At 41.2% G+C, this 13,850-nt stretch overlaps 1 protein-coding gene and 2 non-coding genes across 3 annotated transcripts; all 3 read left to right on the top strand.

The window, feature by feature from the left end:
• The first annotated feature begins 61 nt into the window (after positions 1–61).
• On the top strand, positions 62–4,596 carry ssr4 (signal sequence receptor, delta). Its single transcript, XM_002937874.4, has 6 exons — positions 62–404; positions 1,839–1,957; positions 2,266–2,340; positions 2,965–3,054; positions 3,145–3,210; positions 4,384–4,596. The coding sequence occupies exons 1-6, from the start codon at positions 347–349 to the stop codon at positions 4,486–4,488; spliced, it is 513 nt and encodes a 170-aa protein (XP_002937920.2). The 5' UTR covers positions 62–346; the 3' UTR covers positions 4,489–4,596.
• On the top strand, positions 2,008–2,144 carry LOC116407414. Its single transcript, XR_004220320.1, has one exon. It is a non-coding gene; the product is annotated as a small nucleolar RNA SNORA42/SNORA80 family (small nucleolar RNA).
• On the top strand, positions 3,890–4,024 carry LOC116407413. Its single transcript, XR_004220319.1, has one exon. It is a non-coding gene; the product is annotated as a small nucleolar RNA SNORA42/SNORA80 family (small nucleolar RNA).
• Positions 4,597–13,850: the final 9,254 nt, after the last annotated feature.

Raw genomic sequence — 13,850 nt, 5'->3', positions numbered from 1 at the left:
ACTCTGCGCATGCGCAACTTTACGTGCACGTAATAGGCGGGGCTTTCACAGACACGTCATTGAAAACATGGCGGTCAAATTCTGCGAGCACAGACTAGAACTACCTAGTGTTTGATATATACTGAGTTATTGTCATTGCAGTATTGCTATGATATGATATAACGTGGGGGTATACCCCACGCCTTGCTGAATGATAAGCTACCCAAGGCGAGCTGTGGGTGACGTGGTGACTACTACGCATCCCGTCATGCAGTGCGCCTCACGCTGAGGTGGCCCAATCTCTGCCCCGCCTCTTTTCTGGCCTTTTTCTGCGGGAGGGAGTTGGTGTCGTGTCTCAGTCGGAGCCATGGCAAGGGTGCAGTGTGTGCTGCTGGCGGTATTGCTGGCCCTGGCGGCCTGTTCTGGTGAGTGTTGGGCCGTACGTTCACTTATTTGGAGTTGTGCTTTATTAGTCGGCCCTAGCATTTATCTATTTTGTTTTCATAGAACTATACGGCAGAAGCAATTCTTGCAATAGGTTGTCCGGGCCTGAAACTGGTGGGAGATTGTGAAAGTTGTAGTTCCAGTGCCTGCAGGTTAGGGGGGCAGCAATGTTAGTAGTTAGGGGTTTGCGCCTTATGATAGATCAGAAACAAATGGAAGGAGCATGGCAATGGATTTATGGGGGGTTTGCACAGTGGCCCCTACATAGTGTACCCCATGCAAAAGTCACATGGCGCTCTCAACCATTGACTGGGCTTCTTCCCATGGGCCAGATCTCTGAATAGGGTGCTACAGATGGGCCTCATTCACTGCAGCTCTTCGTGTGGCCTGTTAGCTGGTGGAATGAGCTCTGAAATATGTTTTGACATTTGGGAGAAGATTTCATGGCAAAGATCCATGTGTGTTATTATATCATGGGCCTCATTCTGCCATTCACTTGCCTGTTTTACCCCATATCAGTGGGGTTTTTGTGTGTGCTATTTGATGCCCAATATTTGGTGCAGGCACCTATAGTCTCTAAGACATTGGCAGTAAGTTAAACCATATTCAACCAAGCTTTACATGCTTTATTTTGTGATGCTGGGTCAATATTCAATGTACAGCCCAATTCATACCATTTACATAGGGGTTTGCGGAAAAGCTTGCAGCTTGGCTAAAGGCCTGTTAGGGTGAAGACACATGGAGCTACTAGTAGCAGCTACTTGTCGTGGCTACTAAAACAGACAATGCTGATCATTTACTGATAACTGTCTGTGTTTTAGGAGAGGCAATTCTCAGCTGCTACTAGTTGCTGTGTGTTTCTTTACTCTTAGGCAATGCCATACCTTGTGATAAGGACTCCAGATTATGGTTAGGGCTCTGGCACATGGGGAGATTAGTCGCCCGTGACAAAACTCCCTGTTCGCGGGCGACTAATCTCCCTGGATTGCCATCCCAACAGCGAAAATGTAAATCGCCGGTGGGATGGCATACGCGGCGGTGCGATTTCAGTGATGGCATTTCGTGGGGAGATTAGTCGCCCGAGACACAGGAGATTTGTTGCGGGTGACCAATCTCCCTGTGTGCCAGAGCCCTTAACACTTAGAAGCAACAGGTATCCAAAGCAAATAACTGGGTGAGAACCCTCCAAAATCATATGTTTTAACTTGCAGAATCCCATAAAATGATCTCATGAGGTATGTAGTAATGTGGTATGACAACATCTGGAACTAATGTATGCATGGAACACTGAATCCCTAAAGGCATCACTAGGCTGCTCTCATCTAAAGCACTGATATTATAAAAACATCTTTCCTTAAAGTAAAGAATCTTTTTATTTTTGCCAATTATATTATAATCTTATTTTCTGTTTGCAGCGGAAACCTGCACAGAGCCTGTTATAGTCCCTTCCTATTACACTACCTCAGATGCAGTGATCTCTTCAGAAGTGGTTTTCATTGTGGAGATTTCCCTGTCTTGCACTAATGGTGCTCAGGTGAGTGTTTAACAGTGTTATTAGTATGCCCACTAAAGCACAGTACAGTAGCATGGCAATGGATTTATGATGAGGTCTGTGAGGTGGCCCCTTCATAGTGTACTCCATGCTAAAGTGAGCTGCAGTTCCTAACCATTGGCACGCCGGAATGGCCATGGGCTTGACCACTGAAGCGAATTGCACAGTTTTTGCCTGATACAATAGTGTAGATTGCTGCTAGCCTTGTTCTCTGCAGCACTAAATGGTGTATATACGCTATATTAAATTTTGTTTTATTGATCTGGATAATTTGTTCCCCCCCTATATAGAATGTTGCTCTTTACGCTGATGTGAATGGGAAACAGTTCCCTGTGACCAGAGGACAGGATGTTGGGCGCTACCAGGTAAGGACACAATCTGTAGATGTAAAATACCATCTAGTAGAACTGATATTATAGGAGTAAAAATAGTGATGGTCTCCATGTATGAGAGAACCAAATTTCAAAGCTTTACATATATGATAGGGTCTGTGTTCTATTCTGTACTCCATGCAGTAAAATAGTACTGCTCCGAACCATTGGCAGGATGCTTTGACTGTAGACCTGCCCACTGAAGTGAGCAACGCAGCTCATTATTTATTATATATTAGAAATCAATACCAAAGAATGATATATATTCTATATTGTGAGCTGCTATTTTGTTGCTGTTGACCAATGTAAAACAAAGGTAGTCCAGTCATGCTTTAATTTAAATATTTCTTGCATGCAATAAGGTATTTATGGTCATTAAATTAATCTGCGAGTTGTTTGTGAGGACAATGACTTGATTTTAAAGGGATCAGTTGCAGTTAGTATTCTTTTGTCATAGAGTTAATGGAGCAGGCATTAAACAAACTAGGTAGATGTAGCAGATGACTGGCACTGATATCTTGCGTGTACTTGACTAGCATCCTAGCTGCTAATGTAATGCCTCCTGTATTTAGGATGCTGGGCCAGGATGATTTTTTTTTTTATTATTTTTTTTTTCAGGTCTCATGGAGCCTGGAGCACAAAAATGCCCGCTCTGGAACATACGAGGTGAAGTTTTTCGATGAGGAGTCCTACAGTCTGCTAAGGAAGGTCAGTTCAGGAGTTGATATTTTGCTCTGTGCTGGTGAATAGACCTCATGGTTTATATTAATAACAGACATAAATATTTCTCTCTCTCAGGCGCAGAGAAACAATGAGGATATCTCCTCTATCCAGCCTCTCTTTACTGTCAATGTTGATCATAGGGTAAGTTTAAGCTTATGCTTCATTCTGGGAATCCTTGTTAAAAATAAACTACTTCAGCACATTTTTGCAATATTTAATAGCATTTGCATCATGTAACCTCCTTTTCAAATGCATATCTAGTCCTCAGTACCTGTTTTGGGAAGGTTATGGCACATACACCCCCCCCTCCTTTTTTTTCTTTTTTTTTTTTTTTTTAATAAGTTTGTATTTAAGGTTTTAACAGTTTTAACAACAAGACTGAAAAAGGGAAAGATAGATAACACTTCAGTGCGCCTGGCTAAGTGCCCCATACTTCATTAAACGGTGCAATAAAGGCTTGGCCTTCCTCTGGATCAGAGGGCCAACCTGTTTATCAAGCAAACTCTCAATCTGTTTAGCTTCCACCATCCACTGACAGCAATATCCTTTCAGAAGGTGCTGGTAGTTATAATCCGGCAGCAGCTGAAGGGCTGCAAAATAACCATAACAGTAGACAGTTCACTGCCAAATGGGATTTTATGTTCTTCATAAAATGGTTGAGAAGTGCTAATGTATGTGCTTTAGATGATAGACCGTTACTACTGAAAGAAGTAAAGGAGATGCAATGCATTTATTATCTGCACCCATCAGGTATCCGTTCTGTGGAAACTTGTCCTAGAGTACACTTTATGGTTTGGTGTAATTGTCAGGGCAAAAGGAAGCATGGTTATGGATTTATGGTGTGGCCCACACATGGCTACCTCATAGTGTACCCCATGCTAGATCAAGCTGCTGCTCCGAACCATTGGCAGGTGTATATCTGTGAGCCTGATCCACTGAAGAGAGCTGTATAGCTGTAACCCTGACAGGCCTGTATAACTGTAGTCCTGATAGGTATTACAAAATAGGGTTCTTTGTAATGTGTGAGAGACTTCTTACCCTAATGTGATTGTTGGGCTCCCCAAGAGAAATTCACTAAAAGGATTTTGAGTCTGTGATGTGTGTTCTACCACAGTAAATGTATTTAAACTATCACATACTTGTTTATACATTTCTTAAAAAGGAGCTTTTTTTATGTGTTTAAGATCCTGTCAGTCTTAGCATTGTTTATTCTCCAGTTCTACATCACTTCTCTTTTGTGCTACCTGACTAGAATGCAATGTTTAGCTGCTTAAATACTTATCCCATATGACGTGAATTTATTTATTATTTCAGGGTGCATGGAACGGTCCTTGGGTATCCACAGAAGTACTGGCAGGATTGATAGGCATATTGGTATATTATACAGCATATACTGCAAAGAGCAGCATCCAGGCTTAACCAGAGAAGAGGGTTGGGGAAGGGAACGATGGGTCTCGGTGTACAGATTTGTCTTGTGCTTGTAATAAAATTTTCTACACACACACTGCCTACATCCTGTCTCTTACATCCTGGTTTCCATAGAAATACAGAATCTAGAAGCATAAGTTATTCTATCTTTTCTGCCCTTTTAAATGAGGCTTTTCAGTTCTTCTGTAATTGCTTTTTGTTTTGCCATGTGTTTTGGGATCCCTTTATTTTTGTCCCCTCTCCATCCGATGCTTTCATATAATATTCTCCAAAGAATCATATTTCCCTTCCAGAATCATTCTTCCAACAAATGATTCCCTCCTGAAAAATATTAACTCACCCCCTTGTTCATTCTGAGCTGTGCATATACAATCTGCATTTTCCAGAGTGCTCTTTTGTTTATTTCTGTTGCTTTCAAGTCATAGTCTAATAAAAAAAAATAAACATTCCTGATTCCTCAGGTTTGAAAGGAAACAATAATTTATCCTTGACTCATTTAAAAACCCCCATCGGCTTATACAACCCCTCATGGTGAACTGATGGATTCGGGGAAGTCTATCTGCTTTTCAGAGAATCTGTACCACCCATTATGGGAAGCCAGCAAACTTCATATTCTGTCAGTATGTTCCCCTTGTGTATCCTAAATACTGCGAAAACAAAGGAACTGGTTGTCGATTTTAGGAGAAATAAGACCGACATTGAGCCACTCATTATTGATGGAACGAATGTGGAGAGGGTTTCGGTGTTTAAATTCCTAGGAATGGAGTTGGAGGACGATCTGACTTGGAGTGCAAACATCAAGGGGCTGTTAAAGAAAGCGCAGCAGAGGCTGTACTTTCTGAGGATTTTAAGGAAAAACCATCTTCCTAAAAATCTGCTTCTTGCCTTCTATCATTGTTCCATTGAAAGCATACTTACATATGGATTATGTGTGTGGTTTGGTGGCTGCACTTCTAAAGATGCAAAAGCACTAAATAGGGTTGTTAGGTCGGCAGAGGAAATAATTGATTGTTCGCTCCCCACCCTGGAACACATTTACAGCTCTCGCCGGAAAAAAGCTATGGACATTATACATGATCCAACCCATCCTGGCCACTGTCTCTTCCAGCTTTTGCCATCGGGGAAGAGATATAGAGTCTTGAAAGCTAGAACAAATAGGATGAGAAATAGCTTCTATTCAAAAACAATTATGGCCCTAAATATGAAAGACTGATGTATTGCCGGTATTGTTGCTAAATGCTTTTCGCTTTGAGTTGTCCTTTTCTGCTTCTGTAAATCTCGTTGTTCTCTTAACAATGACAATAAAGATATTCTATTCTATCAGAGGTTGGTGGGAACAGGTAATGAGGATCCAGCTAATAAAAGCTTGCTTTTTAAAATACCTAATTCTAGTAATATAACTATTGATGGCTGGTTGACTGGAAGAAGTTCAAAAGAGAATAGAACATGTGATGTTAAAGAGAGACCTAGAAGTGGATGGTATTGATCAGAGTACTAATAACTTAGCTGTGATTGCCAAACCACTTAATTTTTCAGGATTTCCTTTTCTGTTTGTAAATGAGGTTTATCATTTGCAACCTTCTTGTAACCAAAGGTTTTATTGTTCTGAATACAATACAATATATGGTGAATACAATATAACTTCTGAGTAAAAGCATACAAAAAAGAGAGGGATCGATCAATGCACATTCCCGTTTCACTAGTCTCTTAGTATCAATGCAAGTGCTTGTATTTACAAAAACGCGTTTTTAGTTACAAAGTTCCGATCATAAAATTGACAAGCCACCGTACCACGACAAGAAAAATAGTAAAATTTTTGTATTTTATTTTTCTCTAATAATAAAACAGTACCATATTAAGCTAACATGAATTGCGCACCAGTAATACATGAAGTCTGGGTTAGCCCCAGTGCAGCCCCAAGCTAATTACTGCCTTAGCTTTAGGCAGGCGGTAAGGGCAGCTTTAATCTAAGTGCAAGTTTTGTTTTGAGATTAAAGATGTCCAGGCACTAAGGACAGGAATTGGCCGTACCTCCTGACACTGCGCTCTGCAGAGACTGTTGTATTTTTGATCCAATGCTCACTTGGTAAAAGTTCTACTTTGATTAGCACTAAGGGGTGTGATCTTTTGCCCCTTATGGTGAAGACACATGGAGCTACTAGTAGCAGCTGCTAAAATAGACAATGCTAATCATTTACTGATAATTGTCTGTACGTGTATTTTAGCAGAGGCAATTCTCAGTATTGTCTATGGCAGGGTATTTTCTGGTGTTTAGTAGTTATGAAAAAGTAGCTGCTACTAGTAGCCCAGTGTGTTCACCCTAAACTTTTTAGTACAAAGTTATAGCTTATTTCAAACATCTGTCTATATGTACTGTGATACAGGTGCCGCCAACTTACCTGTTGCCCCATTGGGATATGGCACAGCCTAATTAGTGAACGCAAATCCCTATATAGATAACTCCCTATAGTCTCAGCCCAGGTGCAAAGGAGGGTGACTTTACCCCATTTATTAAAGGCACAAGACACTGAACATGCCCACTAACCCATGATTCTGTTTGAATGTTGAATGATGGGATATAAGTAACACCCCATATAAACTACATTGTATTATGCTGGGCAGGTGTGAGTGGAAAGCAGAAGTGGCACCCAGGTACCCAATAAATCTCTTTGCCCCTGGGCTAAAACACACTGGTACACTGTGAGAAGAGAACCAAAGTTTCTTTGACAGGTGGTACCCTCAGGAGACTGGACCTAAGGACTGGCCTAAAGAGCGCTATGAGTATCTAATGAAGCTGAGGCAAGAGGCACTGAGCTATGCACGGGAGAAGAAGGCTAATTATATCATGATAGGTATTGGTAGCTGTAGGGAGAACCAGCAGTTGCACTGGGAGTGACTCTGAAACTGGAGGTGATACTCGCTCTGATTGCTGTTCAGTTTGCCAGGATGGCTTAACCCACACCTGGATGTTTGTTTCACAGAAGGGGCCACTGATACACCAGCTTTTATTGTATTCATTGGGCAAGATATTTTCAGTGTTACAGCGTGGACAACACTACTAATCCCTGTAAAACAAAGCCATAACAAACAGGTTCCTAGGGCATTACGTCTAGTTGTGGCTTCCCCTTCTGAACCCTAGGAATGGTTTGATCATGTCTCTGATCTGCTCTGTTATAGTACGTTGATGCGGATAATGTACTGACCAATGTACACACAGTGCGGCTGCTGATGGCAGAGAACAAGACCCTTGTGGCCCCCATGTTGGACTCCCAGACTGACTTTTCTGGTGTGGTATAAACCCTCAGGTGAGGCAACCCTTTAAAGAATTCTCCTGTACCTGTATGATAGAATTCAATTAAAGGTAAACTCACCCTTTGCCTGCACAGAATGAGTACCCCACATACAGAGAGCCCTTTCATTCTTAGCTGCCAAACAGGTGCCACTTTAAAGAGTTTCTGGCTTTGGCCATTAGAGGGAGCCATGCTCCACCAAAGAGCATTACTGAAAAGAATCTGGTGAGGTGGGCAGAGCCACAGGTATGGGCCATAGGGCCACCATTATGGTGATGGAAATAAGTTGCCCCGAGTCCAATGGGTTTTAAAAGGAGGCCCAGCTTTTCTCATTTTAGCAAGTGTATCTGCAATTCTGCTTTATCTTTTTCCTCATTGTGCATGACTTTGTGGTATGTAATATACTTTATGGCTATGTATAATTGTCTATATTTGCATTGATTAAAATAGATAAATGTAATCTTTATTAAAGTGCTACATAAAGAACAATGAATTTAATTTCTACCGCTTTGCTATTGGTCTTTTTTTTTGCGTGTGCAAGCCCATATATGTATATAATGTCATTTTTATATCACAATGCCCAAGAAGGGTTAATAAACATTACAGCTGCATTTGTATCAGTCTTCATTAAGACTGGCAGAGGTGAGCTTATCTTACAAATTCATTTTTTTTTATTGTTTTTATTGTCACATTTGCAGGTGTATTTATAATTCTAATTCTATGCTGCATGTTTAAAATCGTAAATCATTAAAAAAGTTTAAATCAAAAAACAAAAATACACAGAGGGTTGCACGTCAAAAATCTCATGTAAAAAAAAGTTGTGCACATCAAAAAATTCACGTGGTAGATGCATTTTGTGAATTTTTTGCCATTTTGCTAATTTTTCAGCAGTGTCGAGAATTTTTCGGCAAACCAAAATGGGATAGATTCCCTCATCACTAAATAAAAGGCTAGTGCCTTTTATTTATCCATATGCAATAACCTATAGCAACAACTTAGAAGGTAGCATTTACTAATCACCTGTTTAAAATAAAATAAAATAACATTGGTTACTGCACCTGGGCAAACTTTGTGTTTTTAAAGGAACAGTAACACCAAAAAATTCAAGTGTATAAAAGAAATTCCAATACAATGTACTGCTACCCTGCACTGGTACAACTGGTGTGTTTGCCTCAGAAACACTACTATGGTTTATATAAAGAATGCAGCTGTGTAGCCATGGAGGCAGCCATTCAAAGGAGAAAAGGCACAGGCACTTAGCAGATAACAGATAAAACACTATTGTATTATACAGAGTTTATCTGTTATCTGCTATGTAACTTGTGCCTTTTCTCCTTTTTTCCAGCTTGAATGGCTGCCCCCGTGGCTACACAGCAGCTTATTATATATAAACTATAGTATAGTGACTGTAGCAAACACACAACTTTTACCAGTGCAGGGCACTAGTATATTATATTTTATTTACTTTAAAACTCGAGAATTTTTTGGTGTTACTGTTCCTTTAAATACATATGGGAGTTAGAATTTCACACACGTGGGTCCTTTTGCAGCAAACTCAAACAAAAGGGGTTTATTGTCCAAGACAATCAAGGCAATGCAGGGTTATCAATACTCACAAATGCAGATGGAATGGTAGGTATAACAAGGCACAATATGCAGCAGTATGAAATGATGCACCACTATGGAGAACCAGTTGGGCTAAGTAGATTTATATCCTTAGGGTTTCTACCTCAAGTGGTTCAGATCCCTACAGCCAACTCAAATCAGGGAGAAGACTATGCCTGAATTCCCTGTTGCTACTGTGGTCCCTTCAATAAGGCCTGTACAGGAGAATACTCCCAGCTATTTCTCCTGGTTGGAGCCAGAAAACTCCTCTTGCTAACTAAAGCTGACTATCTCCTAGAAAGTGCTTTAACAAGAACTAAATTCTCTTACTATTCCTTCACGGGGTCCCTGCTCTCTGACTTCACTAGAGGTACTGGTCCTTTTAGGGCAGAACACTTCTGGGGGCTTGTTGATCCCAGGCTCAGTGGAACATCCACTTGGTTCAACAGATGCAGGCCAAAGAGGAAGATCTCCCCCCTGCTAAATAGCAAAATAGATACCCAATGGATAGTTTAGTATCTAATGCTAATATTTATTTTTTTTATAGTAGTGAAGGTGCCATTATTATAGAAAACCTGCCCATCCTAAGTAATATTCCCTTTGTGCACATTTACTATAGCTTTAACGTATGAAAATATTTACCCATCTGCCAGTGTAAAAAAGGTCATTTATAAACACACAAAACTATGCATTGCAGACATATATACCTGAACCCTGCTGGGCAGATTTATGATTCGTTATATTTATTTAACAATCAGTTATGCACTTGCTTAGAGAATAGAAGTTATATATATAGTTTACAAAAGAAAAAAGTCAATTTTCCAAATCTAAAGCTCGCTAAGAATTGAACTGCTGTAGAATGAATGTGGTGCTCATTGTTTCTGCACACTTTCCACGGGATATTGTATTATTTACTGCAATGTGATCAAATGCTGCCAATACATTAGGATTTCTAATTCAGGTTTTCAAAATCTGCTCCTTGATATCATGTAACTTTAAAGCACCGGAGAACTAAATGTGCAATTATTTTCATATCATGCAAATTTTTTATAATTCTACTTAAATTTAGACATGAACAGTTTGTGGAATATTTGGTATCTAAAAATGATGAATTTGGTGCTTCCCTAGCACGTAAGCACGTAAGCAGCCTTTGCCCCTTCCTTAGTCTGGTTTGCAAAATAATTTAATTCTGCGCCTTGATCTTATTACATATTTCTAATGCCCAAACTTATTCAGCAGAGAGGTTTTTGGGAATATTTGTGAAATTGGGTTAATTCTATAATTATACCTGCTCGATCAATATCAGCTCCTGCCTTGCAGCACTGGGGTCCTGGGTTCAATCACAGCCAGGGCGCGATCTGCAAGGTGTTTGGATGTTCTCCCCGTGTGTGCGGGCTCAGAGTTGTGCCAAGGCCACAAAGACCCAGCCTAGGGTGCGCCCAAGCCACACCGAAATTTTGCTCACATATGGAGCAATGGGGACCGAACATGCAGAAAACTTCAGAGCATCCTCTCCCCACTGCTCCCTATGTTAGTTCAAATGGACGCGCTAATGCACATGTGTGTGCGGGCCCTGATAACAAGTCCGGCCCTGCGTGTCTGCATGGATTTCCTCTGGGTACTCCGGTTTCCTATCACACTCCAAAAACATGCAGGCAGGGTAAAACTGACCATGGTGTGTGTGAACCTTAGATTGTAAGCTCGTCTGGGGCAGGGACTGATGGGAATGATGAATAATCTCTGTGAAGTTCTGCAGAAATGTGTCAGCACTATATAAATAACAGGAAATAAATAAATATCGGTCAGGTAGGCCCGTCAGAGTGCCCATACACAAGCAGAATAGCTATTGACCTAAGGGGCGAATTGGCAGCTAAAATCTGCCCCTGTATGGCCATCTTAGCACCTTGGAAACCTACATTAACATCAAGATATTTCCAGTAGACAGATGTAGGGGAAACATAAAATAGGAAGGCCTAGTAACCACATAGTTCATCCTGCACATCTTGTTTAGTAGCTCATTTAGCTGCAGAATCATGGGTTAAACCAGTGTGACCAGCAGGGTTTCTGGAAATGGAGGTTCGATCTGTAAATGTCTTTTAGTTAAGACACAAGGGAAATTTATTGGAAACGAGCAGGCTGCTGGGAGAGATTCTATTTCGGTCCGTGATGTCACTGATGCTGAACAATATGTGACTCACAGACCTATGGTGCCGCTCACTTCTCCTCGGGGGCCCATAGCAGAGAAATCCCACCCCATCACAGAACCTTTGCTGCTACTCACAGAAGCATTTTAGGGAGCCGTGTTTTTAATTATTGTGCAATAGGATTAGATTTTAGTATTACAAAGTGTTCAAAGCCCCATTATAATGGGCACCCCAGCCTTAGGACAGTAAAGTTGCCCTCTAAGCTCCCAATCTTTGTAAACTGTAGCTATTGGTTTTCCTGGTGCCTGTGACACTGCACATAATAAATGCCCCCAGCCTTAGGGTCTAAGTAAAAACAAACAAAAAAAATTATCTTTAACCCTAATTACTTTAATTGCATGTTGACTAGTAGTTGTTCAGCAACAGCTTAAAGCTCACTACTGGGCATCACTGTCATCTTCTCTACAGTACTACTATACCTGCAGTAGGGCAGTACTACTATACCTACAGTACTACTATACCTGCAGTACTACTATACCTGCAGTAGGGCAGTACTACTATACCTACAGTACTACTATACCTACAGTACTACTATACCTGCAGTAGGGCAGTACTACTATACCTACAGTACTACTATACCTGCAGTAGGGCAGTACTACTATACCTACAGTACTACTATACCTGCAGTAGGGCAGTACTACTATACCTACAGTACTACTATACCTGCAGTAGGGCAGTACTACTATACCTACAGAACTACTATACCTGCAGTAGGGCAGTACTACTATACATACAGCACTACTATACCTGCAGTAGGGCAGTACTACTATACCTACAGTACTACTATACCTGCAGTAGGGCAGTACTACTATACCTACAGTACTACTATACCTGCAGTAGGGCAGTACTACTATACCTACAGTACTACTATACCTGCAGTAGGGCAGTACTACTATACCTACAGTACTACTATACCTGCAGTAGGGCAGTACTACTATACCTACAGAACTACTATACCTGCAGTAGGGCAGTACTACTATACATACAGCACTACTATACCTGCAGTAGGGCAGTACTACTATACCTACAGTACTACTATACCTGCAGTAGGGCAGTACTACTATACCTACAGTACTACTATACCTGCAGTAGGGCAGTACTACTATACCTACAGTACTACTATACCTGCAGTAGGGCAGTACTACTATGACAAAGAAATGAAAAGTCTCAGAACAGTATCATTTCAATGGTAGGTTTATTTTAACAGTGGCAGATAGCACATCAAAAGGAAAATCGAAAAAATAACTTTAAATAAAAGATAGCAACTGATTTGCATTTCATTGAGTGAAATAAGTTTTTGAACCCCTACCAACCATTAAGAGTCCTGGCTCCCACAGAGTGGTTAGACACTTCTACTCAATTAGTCAACCTCATTAAGGACACCTGTCTTAACTAGTCACCTGTATAAAAGACACCTGTCCACAGAATCAATCAATCAAGCAGACTCCAAACTCTCCAACATGGGAAAGACCAAAGAGCTGTCCAAGGATGTCAGAGACAAAATTGTAGACCTGCACAAGGCTGGAATGGGCTACAAAACCATTAGCAAGAAGCTGGGAGAGAAGGTGACAACTGTTGGTGCGATTGTTCGAAAATGGAAGGAGCACAAAATGACCATCAATCGACCTCGCTCTGGGGCTCCACGCAAGATCTCACCTCGTGGGATGTCAATGATTCTGAGAAAGGTGAAAAAGCATCCTAGAACTACACGGGAGGAGTTAGTTAATGACCTCAAATTAGCAGGGACCACAGTCACCAAGAAAACCATTGGAAACACATTACACCGCAATGGATTAAAATCCTGCAGGGCTCGCAAGGTCCCCCTGCTCAAGAAGGCACATGTGCAGGCCCGTCTGAAGTTTGTCAATGAACACCTGAATGATTCTGTGAGTGACTGGGAGAAGGTGCTGTGGTCTGATGAGACCAAAATAGAGCTCTTTGGCATTAACTCAACTCGCTGTGTTTGGAGGAAGAAAAATGCTGCCTATGACCCCCAAAACACCGTCCCCACCGTCAAGCATGGGGGTGGAAACATTTTGCTTTGGGGGTGTTTTTCTGCTAAGGGCACAGGACAACTTATTCGCATTAACGGGAAAATGGACGGAGCCATGTATCGTGAAATCCTGAACGACAACCTCCTTCCCTCTGCCAGGAAACTGAAAATGGGTCGTGGATGGGTGTTCCAGCACGACAATGACCCAAAACATACAGCAAAGGCAACAAAGGAGTGGCTCAAGAAGAAGCACATTAAGGT

The sequence above is a fragment of the Xenopus tropicalis genome, chromosome 8, assembly GCF_000004195.4.
Source record: "Xenopus tropicalis strain Nigerian chromosome 8, UCB_Xtro_10.0, whole genome shotgun sequence".
NCBI classification, from domain to species: domain Eukaryota; kingdom Metazoa; phylum Chordata; class Amphibia; order Anura; family Pipidae; genus Xenopus; species Xenopus tropicalis.
This window is presented reverse-complemented; position numbering and strand designations above follow the sequence as displayed.